The sequence below is a fragment of the Condylura cristata genome, unplaced genomic scaffold (assembly GCF_000260355.1).
Source record: "Condylura cristata isolate star-nosed mole 26May11 unplaced genomic scaffold, ConCri1.0 scaffold00003, whole genome shotgun sequence".
Lineage (NCBI taxonomy): Eukaryota > Metazoa > Chordata > Mammalia > Eulipotyphla > Talpidae > Condylura > Condylura cristata.
Genome location: NW_004567104.1, coordinates 844,030 through 864,136, shown reverse-complemented (window position 1 = coordinate 864,136; position 20,107 = coordinate 844,030). Strand labels below are relative to the sequence as shown.

Here is a 20,107-nt window from a genome sequence, read left to right as displayed (position 1 = left end):
AAAGTCATTAGCTTTTAAATTTCCTTTAAGACTAACACTGATTGCAAATACTGGTTTAAGAGAGGTAAGTTTATAGAGTATCATCAACACAAAGTCATGGATCTCTTATCAGAATCAATTTAGACTATCAGTCAAAAGAGAACGGGTGTATGTGTTTTTGTGTGTATAAAGAAGAAAATAATCTCTCTGATTAAGAATAAAATTAAACTGATATGGTAGCTTGTTTAGAAGGTAATTTCAAATAATCTTTGATAGATTTACAGGCTTTGTGCACCACACTTTTCTACAACCTTGTACTTATAACACAGGTTTTTTTCTTCCACCTGCAAAGTATGATGAACATCAGTTTGAAGATTAAGAGTTCATCCTGATCTTAACTTTATTATTCTAAGATTCTTCCTACAAAATACTGCAGTAAAAAACAAAGCAAAGTAAGAATGTAAACAAAATTTCAGTTTTGTCTAAGCAAAATAAAATTCTGAAAGAAGTGTTTCAATTTTCAGGGCATACAAAAATGCTTATCTAATATATTTACATTTGACATTAGAATCTTAAGGGTTCTCAGAGAATTGGGAAAAATGTCTTTTACTAAGGAAAACAATCCTCAAGGAAATAAATTTAGACTATATTTTATGAGGAAAAGGGATGTATCTTCTTTTTGAAATAAAAGATAATATTGTTCCTCAAAAATCTCCTGAGATAATAACTACAAAGTATTTGGGACTGTTATCTACATGGTAAGCATCTACAACAGATGCAATAGCAATATTTAAATAATACTATAATACAGGATGTCACTTTATATAAATACTATTTATTAAACACAACTGCAAAAATATGGCCTTCAGCCACATGGTATTTCAAAAGGATTACATACTCCAAGTACTTAAATTCCAAACTGTAACTTATATTTAAATGCTATACTCTTATACAATGTGTTCATTTTGTTCATAAATATTCATCTCAATACAATAACATCAGGTATAATACATAAAATCTAATCCATTAAGTCTTACCAATTTATGACCTGATGAGACACTCTTGTGGACAACATTCAGTCCTTAGAAGCTAGAATAACCCTCCAACCATGTGAGGGCATCACAACTTTTAAACTTTCGGCTTTCGATCATTATTATGTCACATTCCTCCTCCGATGCTGAATTCTAAAAAAAATTCTAGCAAAGAGTTTAAGTAAATAAGTGTTTTAATCAAATAGCCTTTAATATTTTTTATAGCAAAGTTTTATGTTTTTACCATGATTACACCATGATATTTTGTACTTAAGTATTTTTTAATGTAAAATAATTTCATATTTAATCTGGACACTTCAAACTTTAAATTTCAACATGGAATTTCAGGCCATCAGGAATAATTGTTAGTAAAGAATCAAGTAGAAATGGAACCAATTAAAGGTTTAAGATCATGATCCAGAAATTATGACTTAACACCAAAACCTGCTATAGACTGCTTGTTGTTTCTGCAGAATGGCATGAGTTCTAATGTTTGGTCCACATCCATATATGAGTTTCTGGACACATAGCACAGTGTCTGGGATCAGTAAAATTTGTATCATTTAAGTGCTCAAAACAGCATCTAATTTTTATACCCAACCCTAGTCTGTCTTTAGCCCCCCAATTTTACACAACATGATAGAAAGAATAAAATTTATTATGTGTTTTATATATAATAGACATAACAACATATCCTATTCATAGGCAGTCCTACTGCTTATCTGTGTATGGGCATATAAGAAAACCGGGGGAAGGAAGATTTAATATTGGTAAAACTTACTTCATTAAAAACATAATCTTAAATTTATTAAACTTTTACAAAAAAAATTTCACTGGGACATCTATTTTAATTGCTGAAGGGTGATATAATAAGATTTCTGTCTGATAAGAATGCTTAATTACAATTTTAGCTAAAGATAACCTAGGAAAGATATCCCACATATTTAGGTATTAACTACCCCTAAATAAAATATAATGGTCAAAAGGGAGGGTCAATGGGTCAGTAAAAGAGGAAGCCATTACCAATATGCACAAAGCTATAAAAAATAGAGAGGCAGCACTGCACCTATCTCCAGAAATATTTGGAATGTAGATGACGGGGATAAGCTGCTATAGGTTTTAATTTTTAATGAAAATTTTCTATTGTACGCGGTCATTTAAAAGTTTCCCATACAACTCAAAGTACTATAAGGACTTTTTCAGCTTACAAATATGATCTTTCCAAGTGTAATCTCATAACACATTTGACTTCAATAAAATCATACAACTTTACTATCTTCTCAAAACACCACTTTACAATGTATCACCTGGTGAAGGCAAAAATCCATATTCAGAATAAAAAAATATAGTTTAAAAGTTGTGGTCATTTGATCACCAAAATATTTTAGAAAGTTGTCATTCAACTCTTGTTTGCTCTTGACAAAAAATACTATCATGATTTAAAAAATGTTATTTTGATGATTTACTCTTTTGTGAGAGAAGTTCCATTAAGATTGACTACTTAGCCAAATATAGTAAAATAAATGTTTCCTGAAATATATGTATCTATAATACTGGTAGACGTTTTGTCTAGAAGGCTTTGATGAACTGAAACTACAGGGCAGACTATCTGACCCTTTGTTAAAAGGTCTGCTAAAAATGAGCATGTTATAGTAAATGCCTGGAAAGCCTTTAGAATTTAGAATTAAACTAGCTATATAAAACTAATACATTTACTATGAAACTTGTAGAAAAATTTTAAAGGGTGAGCGCATTATATAAACAAAGGATTAATTTAGGAATTAAGAGTTGTATACATTTTAAAAACATACAGTATCTCAGTATCATTTTTTCTTTTTCCTGACAAAAGCATTCTCAAAATGCAGTATACTAAAGACCGGGGCCACAATGATGAGTTCCTATCATTAAATTCAAACATAGAAAATCTTTATTAAAAAAAGTGAAATAAAATTGACTGAGTGCTTGAAGGTGGGCAGGTTAATCAGATAGCCTTTAACATCTTCTGTAAATGAGTAATTACTTAAAAATCATTCTAATATATCAATCCTTTTGAATTTCTGGAAAGACTGCTATCAGAAACAAATCCTGGACACTTTCTATAGTTGACATTTCATTCTTTTCAACTGATAAGTAAAAATCCATTTAACTGAGATGGTTACTAAAAGTTCTTATAATCACAGTGCCAGGAATAGCTAAAGTTTTCCCACCATTTAACTAACTTTAGGGCAAATTTTACAATAATTGTATAAAATAAGAGTTTTGAAAGGTACTGATGATTTGCAATTTCCAGTTGTTATTTCAAAACTGACAGGCAAAATACATCAAAACTGCAACAGTTCCTAAAGGAACTTATTAGAATGACAAAAAAATGTTTCATTTGATACAAAATTTTACTTTCAAATACAAACCACATTCTTTAATAAGTTTTCACTACACTTCTTTGAGAAATCATATACAATAAATCCAATGCTTCTGGAAGCATCAGAAATGCTTTTTTTTTTTAATGGCGAGGGGGAAAGTGGGGCAACCCTATAAACCCCCAATAAATTAGTCTTTCCACAGATTATGTGGGCTAGACATGTTAAAGATAAATTTGAAGAAAGCAATCCTAAAGTAGCTAGCAGAAGTCTAGACAATATATTCCATGAAATTCACACACACAAAAAGATATACAATATTACAGGCCTCAAATATCTGAGGTTGAACTAGTCATGACTAGTTGTGCTGAAGACTAATGTGTGTACTATATTACGCTTTACAGCAAATGTACCTACTGGAAGATATGTAAACTATATAGCTTAAAAATTTTATTAACATTGTTTAGAAAAACATATCTAACAGGATAGATTCTTTATATTTTGTACAGATCATGTTTATTCCCAAATATTTGTACTCACACTTTCAAAGTAGAAACAACTTACAGGAAATAGAAAAATAAAAAAGTTGGGAGTTGGGAGAAGATAAAACTAGAAAAACAAAGCTGATGGAAGCCAGTTATGTATTACTCAAATATATGCAGCAAAGATCTGGAGAGGTTGTAAACAGTAGCATATTTAACTAAATGCAACTTTTCTTAAATTTTACCATCATATATTATGATACCATCATATATTATGATTTTAAGAGGTGGTATCTGATTTCTTGAAAGAAAAGTATGCATAACCATTTCAGTTGCACATTTTGGCAATATATTTCCTGGGCAAGTTAGCAATATCAAAAAGAGAAAAAAAAGATGCTTATTAAATAAACGGGCATTTTCAGCTGAATGGCGAATAGTTACTATATGTCTCCTAGTTCCCTTCAGAGCATGTATGATCTATGGAGAGAGTACCTTCTTTGTGTTTATATCAGCAGATGTATGTAGAAAGGCATTTTTGGCTTCCAGGACAGGTTATATACCCTATTTCTAGGCCAAAAATCACAATTAAAAAATGAAAACAATCCAAAACCCCCCACAATGATCACCCTCTACATATTTTAGTATTTACAACCAAAGATCTTTGAACTGAAAACAATCAAATGCTACTTGAGGGTGTCTACACATTCTAAATTATTACCACCATTTATTTCCTTGAAATATATGAAAACTATTTTAGAAGTAGCAAGTTAAAACCTAAGCACAGAAAATAAGACATTTAAACACTGTATAAATAATAGAAATCTAAAATATTTCCTGATTTGAATAATTTAGACTATCAGTATAAGCATGCACAGGAGCACGCAAGGGCATGTGTGCACATTTACATGATACTGCATGTTATTTTTCTCATTCTACTGCCTACCAACCCAAATATTAATGAAGAGAAAAAAATTAAATTATTTCACTTAATATTTCTTTCCCCACCCCCCAAATGTTGTCAAATTATCTGTAGCATTAATACATTAAAGAGATATAGGCATGAATTTAAATTTTTAAATTGCTGAGGAGTGAAAAAATAAAAATCCAGGGATGTTTGCTCTGTAAGTTCAACAATTTCAGACTCTTTTAAAATTTCCTTCTCTGAACATGTTCAATAAGAGTTTTTTCTTTAAAAGCTTTGCAACAATGTTCTCGATTCTGTGGGAAAATTAATTAGGTTTAGTAAATCAGCTTATATACATGTGTACAAATAAGTTTCTGTTCTAATCAAAGGTCTGATTTACTTACAACCTATTTGTATAATGAAAACCAGAGACATTACCCACTAGTTCCACCTTTTCCAACTATTTTGTGGTCAACACTTATGTAATGATGGATGAGTCATTAATAATTTCACATTACCAATTCTTAAGTTCAGTCATGTACTAAACATGTTAGTGTGTAAGTTGTCCAATTTCAGCTAGCTACAGAAAAACTAAATGAGGAGAAGAAATGTTTAGGATCCACTGAAACACTTAAAACAATGAGATATAGATAGATGTCTGGTAGCAGATAAGCGACCTTAGACAACTAACAGAATAAAACTAAAGAGGTTGATGTTGTAGGATACAAAGGATAACAATTACATAATTTGTAAGTAAATCCAAGCAATGATAAAAAGCATATTCAAATTACATCACATTTTCAAATCAAGATAATATGGCAACTTAGTACACGTGTAAAAAAACCATAAAAAATAACTGGGCCTGAATTAAATAACCCTAATCTATTTCTAAGGGATTCACCTCACATGAATATCCACGTTCTTCACTTGCAGTACACACCCCCACCTATCTCTACCCCCAAATTTTGAAAAGTAAGGACATCTCTCATAAAATCTCCCCAATCTGAGTATTGGTTTAGCTGGATTTTAGCCAGTATCCCTTGATTATTACTTCTCATTCTTTATAATACATACTAGACATATGTGCATTTTTGTCTAGTATTTTACTCATAACCTTAGCACTTCCTATGATGCTAATCTTTGGTGAATAATTAAACTTTAAATATCCAATAGGATATGAATGTATTTATGAAAAGTATGAGAAAAACTGGTGTTTGATAACTAAATGTAATGTGTTACATGCATTTGGATCAGGTAAAAAATGGTCATGAAAGGAACACTGGGACAACTGGAAAATTCTGATAATGAATTATACATTACATATTAGATAAAAGAGTATCAAATTTGAATTTGGTAATTTTGTTGCTGAATCTTCCTAGGAAATGTGTAAGAATTATATTTGGGTTAAAGGGATAAGATTATCTGCAAGTTACTATTAAATGGTCACTGAAGTGTTAAGACAATAAAGAGCTGTTAATGAAAAGGTAACAAAAGTTGAATCTTGGCAATATTATTGAAGTTCTTTGTACTGTTCTTGCAATTTCTCTGTATATTTCAAGCTACTTCAAATAAGATCCAAACATGTCCCACTTCTGTTTGGTTAGGGAATATTTAAAAAATCTTCTAGTCTCTGACAATTATCTTTAGAGGTTCTGTTCTTTTCTAAATGTACATGGTGTTTCCCAAGGTCCTGGCTCAACACTTGAGAGTAATCTGCTCTTTAGCAATGTCAGCCTTTCCTAAAGCTTGAATTCCAAAAAACAGCAACAATAATTAAACATAACTAACTAAATAAATAAATAAAATTCTTCAATCTTTTAGCCTTAACTTCATTACCAAGCTTCAGGTCTATTGTTCTAGCTGTCTGTACCCTGAGTATATCTATATTAACTTTCTACTACTTCTTGGACTCATCCAAAGAGGAAGCTAAAAACAAAAAAATACCTCATCAACATTTTCTCTTTTCATAATTGACTCCTTTAGTGCTTTCTAACAGTACATCATTCCTTTGTTATTTACATTTGACACTTTGGAGACAAGTTTGACTGTCTCCTCTCATAATCAACAGTATAAATTATACCCTGTGATAACTACTGCTTTTGATTATTACTGGCTATTCCAGGCCTTTATTAACATTCTATTATCTTTGGTTTCTATCCAAGCCAACATTTCTTCTGTCATCTTCAAATGTCTGATGCACTAATCAAAATTAACTATCCTTATCACATATGCTTTGCATTTTCATAGTTATACACAATATTTTCTCTAACTGGAACCTTCCTTTTCCTCAGTTCTTTAATTGAATAATCAAATTCTACCCAGGGACTAAAAAAACACTACAAATTAAGTCCTGATCCATACTTCCAGCTGTATCTGAGGGTATAAAATACTTGAATTTTAAATGATGGTTATCACTTTCAAAAACAGAAGGCATTCAACTCCAAATTTTTATCCTCTTTTACATTTAGAAGAGAAGGGAATAAGAATAGCATCCCTACTGAGTAGGGATATTCAAAGTTAAATGACTGTAAGCCTCACTCAAAGTTAGTACCCTTGACTAATAGCCAGGTAGACAGCTTTATTAATTGTAGACAGCAAGACTATTTTAGAAGGGTTCCATTTACTTTTAGAAAGTAAGCTCACTGGGAATCCAGGGAGAGCATAGGAAAGTAGATTTTTGTGTTACCTTTGTATTTAGAGTGACTATCCTATAGAAATGAAGTTATAACAGGTTTATCACCATGTTTTTCTTTTAATTTTAGTTTTATAAACACTGCGTAAAATTAGCATTTGTTGCAGCTCTGTCACTTGCTAATCAATAGTTTAAGACGCAGTCAACCAATTCTTCCATTTAATTTTATACCAGACCAACTCAAAATTTTTTTTTTAAGATTTATTTATTCATATAGAACTGGGATATAGGCCAGAGATGTGGAGGGTAAGAGGATTCACCAGAGACAGAACAGGGAGCAGAACAGGCAGATCGATGAAGTACACTGCTGAGGGGAGCAGCGGGCGGGTCAGGAGAGGTCTGCCACACCATGTGGTCACCTCTGGGGCAGGTGGGAATCGAACTCATGCGGAAGTGGCTTAAGCTTTTTAGAGCTGTGCTTTAACCCTATGCGCCACCAAGGAGGGCCACCAACTCAAGTTTTAACCTCCCTGAATGTACATACAAGTAAATTCAATTTCTTAATTTCTGTACATGCTATAGTCCACTAATTTGTAAATAATTGTTGTCAATAACAGCTATGAATTCCTGTTTTATGCCATCTGAGCATTAATGAACATGTCAATAAGTTATCATCTAAATCTCAGATTTAAAGCCCTCCTTCACAGCACAACAGGTTTAAAGCACAGCACTATAAGGCTCTCTCAGCCACTGTGATGAGATGCAAGTTCGATCCCCAGCCAGGGAAGTGACCCACATGGGGTGGCAGACCTTTCCAGATCTGCTCCCCCCCAGCAGTGTATTTGATTTATCTGTCTCTGGTGAATCCTCTCACCCCCTACAACTCTGGCCTGTACCCCATTTCTTGTACGCATAAATAAATCTTAAAAAAAACACAACAACTCAGATCTAGTCTTAATAGGTAACAAGCCACAAAATATTTGTCCTCTAATTTTACATTAGATTATCCTCTACAACGTATCTTTAAATTGAAAAAGGTAAAACTGTAACTGATGATAAATTATCTAAGTACTAAAAACAAATTATTAGGGGATATCATTTGTGGTGGTTAACAAAATATTTGGCTTTACATGCTCAAGGCACATACAATATAATTATCTGGAGAATCTTTAACCAGTAATGATCTCCAAAAAGTTATGCACTGTGGTGATTCTTTAAAATTATGTAGTTTAGATTTACAACTGTACAGAACTGTACAGAACTGTACAGATCAATCTAAACATCTTATTGGGTCAAAGAGGACACAGGCTTAATTATCAGAAATTAAGCAGAGCAAGGGGTTATGATAAGAGGAATGAAGAGATCAAATGGTGTTTATAATATTGTGTGTCATAACTGAGTACTGGTTCCACAGGGGTGCTGAGTTTGAGCTGCATATTTATAGTTATGAATAGTATACTTGTCTGACAGAAACTGCCATTTCAATAGAAAAACTTTTAAAAAGTCTTATCACTAGCATTCAAGAATCAGATTAGCTGAGTTTTGGGTTAACAAGAATTGGAGGGTGTTAATGACTTAGCTTTTTAGATGAGTAAAAGAAAAACTGGCTCAGATAGCACCTACTGTATTATGATATCAGCATCTTAATTATGATTTGCTCCTAATTTCAAAAATAAAATCTTATAGGGGAAAATGATTGAAAATAATGGAAGCTTTTTCTGACACAAATACTTGTGGTTATTTAAATGAGAATTTTTTAAATTCAGTAATTTTTAAACTAGATTTAAACAGATACAAATAAAAAAATACTGCTAAAAAAAATCTTAACTGAAACTGACAAGAATCTTTCACTTTAACAACCCAAGTAGACCACTTTCCCTATTAATTTCTCTCTATGTAGTGGTGCTAACATAGGGTAAGATAAGCCAGCTCAGTTATTGTTACTCTCATTTGTTAACAACATTTATGCATTTTCTTCTTAAGACATTAATATTGCATGTTTATCAATCAGATTAAATCTTTATAAGAGATCTGATTTCTTTTTAGTGTACCTAAACTTAAGCTTCTTCCCCCTAGTACTCTGGCTTTATAGATCTAATATCTACAAGAGGATACAATTTGCTATAAATTTTTAGCCTAAGCTTTTGTAGACAATGGACTCCCCGTGAAAATCTGTTCCCCAGTGATCACCAGGATAAGTCTCTAATTTTGTTGATTAAACACAGAAATGCTAATAATTAAGTTCTTTAAAGAAGAGAAATAGGAAGTCGAATTTTAAAGTTATGATTCTAAAATGCCAACAGGGTAGGGCATTACTAAAAATTGACTGTTTCATAGTAAAATAATCTCTAGAACAGTAACAATGGAAGCTACATTATTACTAATTTTAATAGCTAATGTAAGCTGCCTGGGCTTTCTAAGAAATGAGCTGCTTTAATTTTTATGCTGTTATGCATTGTTTTTATATTTGGTAACTGCAAGTAATAAAAAGGGAAGACAGAAAACGATGGCACTTAGAAGAGAAAGGAAAGGAAGGCTTGAAAATATGTTTATAATACTAGTCCAATAAGGGAACAAAGCATGGGATATCAATGGAAAGAAATATCTAAATACAAACAAAAACAGACTGGCAAAGTTTCTTAAAATTTGCTAAATCTAAAGAGGGAAGAAACAAAAGGGTTCATTAGAAAAACTGTATCAAAATGAGAAAGGTAAGATAGTTACTTATATTTTAGTTAAGATACTTAGCCAAAAGAATCCTGGGGAAAATGAGATTCCAGTCTTTCAAGTAAGGAAAAACTAGGGAGCTTCAGATTTTGAGTGCAGGTGAAAACTGGCACAGGGCTTAAAAGCTGCGCCTACTGAAAATGAATTTTTAAGATTTCATAAACTGGAGTCTGAAATATGGTACCCATCAATACTAAAAGACTAGTTTATAAGTTACAGTAGATAATGTTAAGAGATTTGTAGTTTCTTAAATGTCTGAATGATTCTATGTAACAGAATTATCATTGCCAAATACTTATTTCTCAAAGAAAGAAAAACAAAAAACACCTCCCAAATTTCTAAAACTCAAAAAGAACAAGGCAATTTTGTAATAGCCACACAAACAAGGCCAGAAGCTATATTTAATGCATTTTTAAAGTTTAACATAAATTGCCACCATCATCTTCAGTTAAAAAGGAGGGTTTCACTACTTTCTTAGGCAATATATGTATAAAAAGGCTGTAGCTTCTGGTCAAATAAAGTTCCAGATAATTAGAACTAAAAAGCTACTGTTCTTCTTACACAGTAAATTATTAATAAGCTACCTGAAAAGTTAAAAGGAAGTCCTTAGTTAATTTTTATTGAGATGGGCTAGTTACCTCAGTACCAAAAAGTTAACTTACAGTGAAGAATAGCTGATCTGGAATATAAATTATGATTATATTTTGGCATTAACACACTACAGAGAAGTCTCTACTAACTTCTTTGGTCTGGACAACAGGCTCCAAGAAGAGACACTATTTCAATTCATGAAAAACTACAACACAGCAACTTGCCTCATTTCTGATACCTTAAATGTTTCTGGGTATCTAAAAAAAGAAAACAGATATGGAGTATTTAGCTGTAACAACAAATGAGTGGGCAACTTCTATGACTAGTTTATAATGCAACAAAAGAAGTTTTTTTAATATTAGAATCAAATTATAAAACAAAGCCAAAACTTTCTACAGCTTGATGAAAATAACTGGTATCATTCAAACTGATGTTATAGCAGCTCACTAAAGTTAGCTATTTGAAATAAATTACCATACATCTGAAAACTATTCTTATATTTCTAGATATATTGCTGTTTTTCCTTTTTCTGCTGGAGAACTATAAAACCACCCCAAAGTATTCACCCTGGCTAGACATCATAAAGCATTTGAGGAATTAAACCGTCATGCTGTTTTATGTTGTAATTTACCTTTATGTCTCAATTTACATTTCCATAGCACAAGTAACCATTCTATTTTATACATATGGTACTACAAATTTTAAAACCTCTTGTTCTACAAGTAATTATTTTTAAACATTTTTAGGTAAGCAAGGAACCTATCACTGAAAAGATACGTTGTTAGAAAATTTCTTTAGAGTGACACACAGCAAATCAAGCCTAAGAAAAGACTGTTACCATGTCTAGGCAATGTAAACCATGTCTTAACATGGCAGGTACATGCACTTAGCAATACTTTTTACTAATGAAAGAAGAGAAGTTAAGGCCATGAGTGTTATCAAAAGTATGCTAAAGAACACAAATATGTTGCCAGGCAGAGTTAAAAGAATCTAACAAAGCTTTGTGTGAATTTTAAAAACATCGCTTCTATTAATTTGACACAGAATGATGGAATGCTAATAATCAACAAAATAACTAAACAGCGCATACACTACTTAAAATGTGTATTAAGCAGAAAGATAAACCAAAGTACTTTTTGCTATAAATGAATACCAAGACTTCATTCTTTATTTTAAAAACTCAGAAATAATCTATATAACATTTCTGTGAAACAACTAACCATTTTTGGGATTTACAAAACAGTAATACAAATCTAGTGAATCCTAGCAAACTTACTTGATGCCAAGGTCTCTAAGAATTCATCTATGACTACTTTTACACCCTAGTCTTTTTCTTCCTCTAATTTCACTATGGAATTACAGAAAAATCACATAAAATAGCTCAAAACTGAAATTACTTAGGTAGTTTATGCTTTTATATTAAAATACACATGGGTAAATGGATATTTCACATAAAGTTCAATAAAATATGAATATTCTTATAAACTCAGTACAAAGAATAACATGTATATATTCAATATAAAATAAACTGGCCTTTTGGTTTATTTTGCTGCTTTGTACCATGCTAGATACCATATGCTCTTCCCCCTCCCCCCACAAATAATATAGATCAGTTAATGATGAAAAAACAGTACAGTGCAAAGCAATTCATGCATACACTTTTGCATGTATGCATTTTATACTTAAGTATTCATACCTATCCCAGAGGTTCTTTGATTCCTGAAACGTATTCAAATGGAACGCTTGGTAGAAAGCAGTTGAAGGATTCCTGTGAGATCCAAGAATCAAATGGAAATGAAGTTGAGAAAGTACAGTAAAATCACTACTTTTAAAAAAAAAAAAAAAAGATGGAAGATTTTAGATTTCTAATACAGTGTAAATGCTTTAATAAAAATGAGGGGAAAACCCATCCAAGCTTGTCTAAAAACATTTTGAAAGAAATTAAAAAACTGGAGAAAATCCAACAGACCCTGACTATCAGGATCACAGTTCCAAATCTAAATACTGACAAAATTAAATACTAAATGATATCCAGTTGTGTCTGTGTGTGTTGTATGTGTGTACATATGTATGAATATGAGGGGACATGGATTAAGCACCTGTCTATCAGATGTCTTTGTAAATCCTTAAATGTTTAGCAGTTTAACAAAGTTGTCCTCAGGTACAATATTGTAAAATAAGCTACACATGCACAATATAAAAGTTTTTCATAGGACTGGTTTGCTAGGGTTTGATGATGAAGGATGAGTTGTCTTCTAGATTGGATTTGAAACAATTTCCACTTTCATATCTATTTGTTGTTTTCTTTGAGATTGGGCAGAAAATAAGGGTTCTGGGACTGTCTGGCAACTTTCTTACATTAAAGCTGTGACTCTCAAGTGGTTTAAAGCATATTCACCAGAACTGCCATCCTTTGGCACAGAACATTCCCTAGGGCTATAACCAGAAAAAACTGGAGGGCTCTTCTGGTCAAACTCCAGGAAGACACTTCTTTTCTTCCACCTAAGCATACTTCCATAATCTCCCTCACCACTAATTTGCACATTAGGGAATTAACAAAAATTTGCCACATCACTTCTAAAACTGTTAACCAATGCTGTATCAGACTAAAAGGAGCAAGCTAAAAATATACTATTCTTTAACAGTAAATTGTATAGTACTTATTATATATAGTGTATATAAATATTACATAGTGTATAATATAGTATATAATAACCTAAGTGCTTATTTTACACCACACACTATTCTAAGTACTTCAATTCTGCAACAGCCCTAAAATGTGGGTATTATTCTTAATCTCATACATAAAGGAAATTGGGCCAGATAAAAAGCAACTTGGATAGCTCTCTTGCCCATCTGTAACTATGATTTTCTACTTTTTTCCTTTTCTTAATAAACCTGTCTTTGTAAAATGTGAATAAGAGTAACTTGGATGTCTGAGCTAGTAGGAGGCAATTTTTTTTTTAAGATCATTTATTTGTGCATACAGAACTGGGGTACAGGCCAGAGAGGACTCACCAGAGACAGAGTGGGGCGCAGATCAGGCCAAATGACGAAGTATACTGCTGAGGGAAGCAGCGGGAGGGTCGGGAGAGGTCTGCTGTGTCATGTGGTCACCTCCCTGGGGCGGGAATCGAATTCATGCTGAAGTGGCTTTAGCTTCTTAGTGCTGTGCTTTTAACCAGCTGTGCCACCCGGGAGGGTCCAGAGGCAATCTTTCTTAAGAGTTTATGCTCTTAAATGGCTATGCTGAACATACAGCAGAACAAAATTTTAACCTCTACAGATCGTACTATATCTAGCTTGCAAGGCAATTGCATACATAAAGTTCCTAGCATAAGTCAATAGCCAATAAATGACAGCAATTATTTTAACATCAAAATGAGGTTCAGATTATTAGTATGGCAATTCTGAGACCCCTGAAAGATTCTCTTCAGGGCCTTCCTGGTGGCACAGGGGTTAAAAAGTCTCAGTGCTATCAAGCTATCACCATCAACTGCAGAATTAGTTCAACCCCTAGCCATGGAGCTAACCCACATGGTATAGCAGAGTTCTCTTGTATATTTCAGTCAACTGTTCCCCAGTTCTCTGGTTCTCTGGTGAATCCTCTGAGCCTCCAACCCCCCACACCTCTGGCCTATATCTCAGCTCTTGTAAGCATAAGTAAATAAATCTTTTTTAAAAGTCTCTGCAGTGTTATCAGTAAAGAAGAAAAATATTTTACAAGTTCTATTGGAATAGCAGCAAGCATCAACAACCATGAAACAAAACAAATAAGCAATAGAATTTCACCATTTCAAAATTCAGATTAAGACTAGAGTTGTGTTATCTACAGTATCAAAAATTATTTTAAAAAATAATTCTAACCAGTAGACTATCTCTTAGATTACCCCAAATTAGGAAAAGCGGACAATGGATGCTAGAATGTCACTGAAGCAACTGATTAATTAGGTGTCTTCCATTCAGACCTTTTTCTAGTTTTCTAAGGTCTAATATCTAAGGCAATCAAAGGTAGTGATTAGACTACTATCATCAGGAAAGGATTAAGAGATTGCTAACTGCTGTTTATTTAAAGTTTACAACCTCTCAAGATGTATTTGTCAGGTCTCTCTCTAACCCCCATTTTCACTGTACTTAGAAATTAGCTTGCCAAATTAAATGAGGCCAACTGAACCAAGCAGAGACTCAATTTGGCTTTCTTTATTATCAGGCTTACCCAGAAACACATGGGAACTAGTTTGCTATTCATACAGGTCTGTTTTGGAGATCCTGGGTTTAAAATAAATACGAGTGACTCAAAGAGGTGGATTGTAAATAAAAGAGAATAACAAAAAGCTTAGAAGTTATTCTGCAAGTCTGGAATTTCAAATTCATTAAAGAGTATTAGTACAATATATTTTTAAGGATAACTTTTAAATAAGTTAAAGTCCACTCACTTTGGTAAAATAGGTGTACATATGTATCTAAAATTCGTATGTTACATAAAATGGTTTTAAGTGAAGTTAGGTGATTTAAGGTGAGAAATTCCAGTATTTTACAAATTCCACTAATAATGAAATATTTCCTATAAGTCAAATGTGTAAGTGAAAAAAAAAACCTACAGTTATATAATCTGGGGTATGAAAAGAACCTATGAAATAAAACATTGTAAATGGACAAGAGTCTTTAGAACATGTCATAGCAATTACATGTTCCCAGAAGTTGAAAGTTACCACTTTCTCCATATATTCAAAACTGAGAAGCCATACAAGGTTATATAATTCATGTATTACAGAAAACTTTAAATGTCTAGATTCTTATTATAAAAGAGGAAATTTCTGGTTTCCAGGGTTATTTCAGAATACTTTCATTAGGATGTTATCCAGAAACTGAGATTTTTAGCAAATATTAACAATAAAGAGTCTCGAAACACTGATTAACAAGCGTAGATTAAATAATTCACACCAGGAAACCTCTCCAATCAAGAACTTCAAAAGAGTCATTTCTAAATACCAAAGGCCTAATTATCAAAGACTTCAGTTTTGGGTGGGGTAAAAGTGAAGAAATTAACATCCCGAGGAAAACACTGGCTACTAGGGACCATTTCAAATGTACAGCTTCTGATATTTGAAGGTACCAAGAGATAACCGACATGTTAAAAATTTGTTATAAAGGAATATTTTATGCAGTTTTGATTATAAAGTCTCTTCTACCCTTGAAGTAAAATTTGAAACCAGTTTCAACACCATAGTTGATGTAAATTTAAATTACAGATCTAAATACAAAGTCAATGAACCACTTGTTAGAGAGGGGGAACTCTAGTTTAATCTGAATTTATTTCACTCACTAAATGAAGGTGCTGTTTTCCTATTTGCAAATATTTTTCAAAACCCAGTTTATTTTTTATTCCTTAAGTTTATATACTGGCCTATCATGTTAATTTCCAAGTCCATGAAAGGTGATTCAAAGCATGTGGTGTAGTTCTATCTGTTTTATTGAGATATTATCTTTAAAAGTAACTATGATTGGTAGAAAAAACATGCATACAGTTTTACACCTCAAAATTAAGCTATAGAATTAGTGAAGCTTAAAGGATCAGGCACCTGAGTTTTGAAATGAGTAAGCACCTTATACTTCTATGTTATAATAACTGCACAAATCTCTAAATAGAAACTAGAGAGCTATATAAAATAAGCAGGGAGCACAACAAAGGCCATCTCCAAAGTTATCATTTAGGGATTTTAAATGATCATAAAAATATACTTAGGTAAATGTGATAGATCAGTGTTTACAGTAGCCACCCTCTCTTCCTATCTTACAGACAGCGAGGTAATGAAACAAAACTTAACTCTGGAGATACCTGAAAGTACTAGCTTGAGAGTCAGAAAACCTGGGTCTTAAATTATTTCTTTGTCATTTAACAACTGTTTGAGTCAAATCCTCAAAGCCTCAGTTCCCTTAACCCATATAAAGGGGAGAAAACCTTTATTATACATAAAACCTGACATAATTAAGCTTGGTTTGTGTTGAATATATGGTTATTATGATTTTAGATTTAATCTATTTTAGGTATTATCTATGATTATAGATTTTATTATACTGTAAATAAAATCAACTTTTGGTACAGTATCTTATTAACCAACATGTACCAAATATTTCATTGTTACTAAAGTAATATAGAGGCAAACAATAAAGAAAAACAGAATACTTGAACTCAAGAGCTAGGACTACCAAAATATTTAGTACATTTTAATGCTTGAGAATTCTGGCTTTTGGGACTCAAAGCCAGCACTTCCTCTCCCCTACAGGTAGTCCCTATACATAATTTTACCACAATATTTTAATTGCAATAGTTCTAAGGTACATAATACTTTAGTAAGAATTTCAAGAAAATCCTTTAACAGCAACAATAAACTATGATAAAAATCTCAATTTCTTACCATGACATCTATGGACTCTGGTTTCTATCAATTAATCACATTTTCCATTCATCCACACTGTTTTACAAACTGCCTTGTTATACTACTTGGAAAACCAACCCTTTCGCTAATTTATGACCTAATCTGAATGACCCTTTAAAAATTCAGTTCAAGAGTTATTCTCAAAAGAATGTATTAGTAATAATAGTCTGTTTCTGAGGACAATACTGGATCACTGGTGGACAGATGTGTTCACACATTGAAAAGGGACTTTCAAGTAATACACTTGTTTAAATTTTGAACTTTACAAATGCAGAGAATAAACTGATTTTAAACTGAAGTCAATCTAATTACTACTTCCCCACACTACTGTGAAATGAAAACTGTTTCACATTTCTTTATATGGTTATTTTATATTTTCTTTCAGAGCTTAAATATATAAACTATGATTTGATAATAACTTTCCTAAAGCATGAAATCTTGGAGGCAGGATAGTTTTATTTCTATATCCTAGTAATTATTACTGAGAGAACGACATTGAATGATTGACAAGTAGTTGTTGTAGATTTCTTTTGCGGCATTCAATTTACTCAATGAGTATCTGCAATAACACTTTAATCCCACAATAGTCTGATAGCCGGAAAGGAGTTTGACAAGAGTAAGGTTTTAAGTTGGCAGCTCTCGCAAAAACGATGTTTAAATATAGGAACTCATTTAGGGAACCTTAAAATTTGACTAGTCCCAAAATCTAATTTTACTAATGAGGAAAAGAGAAGTAACCTGATCAAAGAAATCACCAAAGTGATAGAAAACAATTTGCTCTACATCTTAAACATCATGGCTTTCCTGACCTGAAAAAGTGTCTCTTTTCTCTAACTACATCCATGCCATACAATTACACATTCAGATCAAAGCTGAAGTCTCTTGGTATTTTAACAGATCAAAGGGTATCTGGGAGCACAGTTTGGACACTTGAGATATTCACATTGCTATGATATGATTATAATATATTGTTATGGACCATTCACAAGTTACTGGCATTTGCTTCATTTACTCCTCTCAATATCCCCGTTTTTATATGGGTGGAAAGAAACAAGAGGTTTAAAGGGTTAAAAATTAGACTCAAGGTCAAATGCAAGGAGGCACACAGTTGGATTTCTGTCTAGGTATGTAGGACTCTGTCTGTAATGGTTACTTCTATGATATACTAAAATACATTAACTAAACCCTGTTGATTTCATATGATCAAGAGCTCCCTTACTCTTTGGACAGGTAGGCCAAATGTCAAGCAAGGAAATGTTTAACTTACAAAACCATTTGGTAATACTGAATTCTAATTTTATAAATATTTTGGAATAGTACGTTAGAAAATCTTTCATTCATAGATTAAGCAATTTACTTGTGTAATAATAAAGAATGATACTCTAAACCATTAAAATAACATTTAAGATACACCAGAATTATTTACAATTGACACATTTATCAGTTTCTCTTCTATGTATCTATATCCTTTAGTCAAATTTTAGTGTATACTTATGAGAAAGGAAGCCTTATGAAAGTTAACATTCCAGTACCTTAACTACTCTGGTTAGTATATATTAGTGAACACTTAATATATTATCTGCAGAATTTTCACTTAAAAGATGACAGCTCACTCTTTTTAAACAAATGTTAGCATAAGAAATAACACAAATAAATTTGATTTGGGGTTTTAAATTTGAGAAGTGAAGCAATCCAAGGTAATACAGATGAAATTTATGATTTACAAGTAGAAATTACACACATATTTTTAAGAAATAAAGCAGATAATCAATATACCTTGCACATTACTAGACAAATTTGAAGTGTATACTTTAAAACATAATATGCAAAGTCATGTGATAGTGTAGAGCAATGATACAACTAGTTGCTATTCCTCAATTTTTACAGGTGTCCTTATTTTGCCCCCAATAATGCGATTAAGAATATAACAAATATTAAATATTAAAAAAATTAAAGAATATAACATTTTAAATAATTTGGTATGTTCAAGAATGCTGGGGAAGACCTAAATATACCAATGACTCAAGCATGCATACTCTTTTGTGGATGCAGTAATCTGTATTACACCATCTAAAAAAGTAGCTTCAAATTACAGGTCCACTGCTTTATTATGAAAGGCAAATCATAAACATAAAGGACTTATTCCCATTCAGGAATTTTGCTACACATACTCTTTAAACATTCTTAAGAAACTACGTAGAGAATATCATCATTCAGGATGTATATAACCAAGATCTGCCTTTCTTACTCATTCTGAAGTACTAAAGAATAATTCAATTAAGAAATACACAGCATCTATTTAGAAAAGAAATTACATTTTGGTCTAAAACAACTACTTAAAGGAATTATATCACTGTTCCTCACTAGAATTCATTCATGTAATTTCTTATGTCTTGGTCCTACTATCCTAAATCTAACATTACCTCAACTGGAAACTTTTGACTTTTTATATAGAAGAGTTCCGTTTGCACTCCCCTATCAGCAATAGCTCAAGAAAGATTCATTTTGATTTCTTTACCATCAATTTGTTTGGGTGCAAGGAACTAAATTAGCAAGTACTAGATACATAAAGCCAGTATATTGTTTTACTATTTCCAAATTAGTGTTATTAGAATCCTCACAGAATGACACTATCACATTTATTCTCAGCAAGTAAATACATATATGCCACTACTAGTATTATATCAAATGATTTTTCATAAAGGTGACTCAGTTAAAGAAATTTTTCCTTCCTCTACAAGGATAAAACAAATGTTACTAAAATAGTTTTTGGATGTGCCTTACACATATACACACCCTAATGTTTTCAAAAAGTGAATGTTCAGCTTGTATCATTTTGTACATAGTAGATTTTAAACAATATATTGCTGAAGATGAAAGAAGCCATACTTCTACTTATACAACTCTTGGTTGGGGAATTTCAGATTCTTTTGGATAATTAGCCTTTCTGAAAATCTATAGTAA

The 20,107-nt window shown here is 32.0% G+C and overlaps 1 protein-coding gene across 3 annotated transcripts in view; it reads right to left on the bottom strand.

Annotated features, from left to right (window-relative positions):
- Nucleotides 1-20,107, bottom strand: part of TSC22D2 (TSC22 domain family, member 2) — a 45,053-nt gene that overhangs the window by 18,506 nt on the left and 6,440 nt on the right. Inside the window, exon 2 of one of the 3 annotated variants that reach the window (XM_004674913.2) lies at nt 12,400-12,471. The exons of 1 other annotated variant lie outside the window; for it this stretch is intronic. In XM_004674913.2, the coding sequence (XP_004674970.1) occupies nt 12,400-12,471 (72 nt within the window). Of the gene's footprint in view, nt 1-1,051; nt 1,176-12,399; nt 12,472-20,107 lie in introns of those variants that run through there. One more of the 3 variants, XM_012734307.1, reaches the window with a different exon arrangement.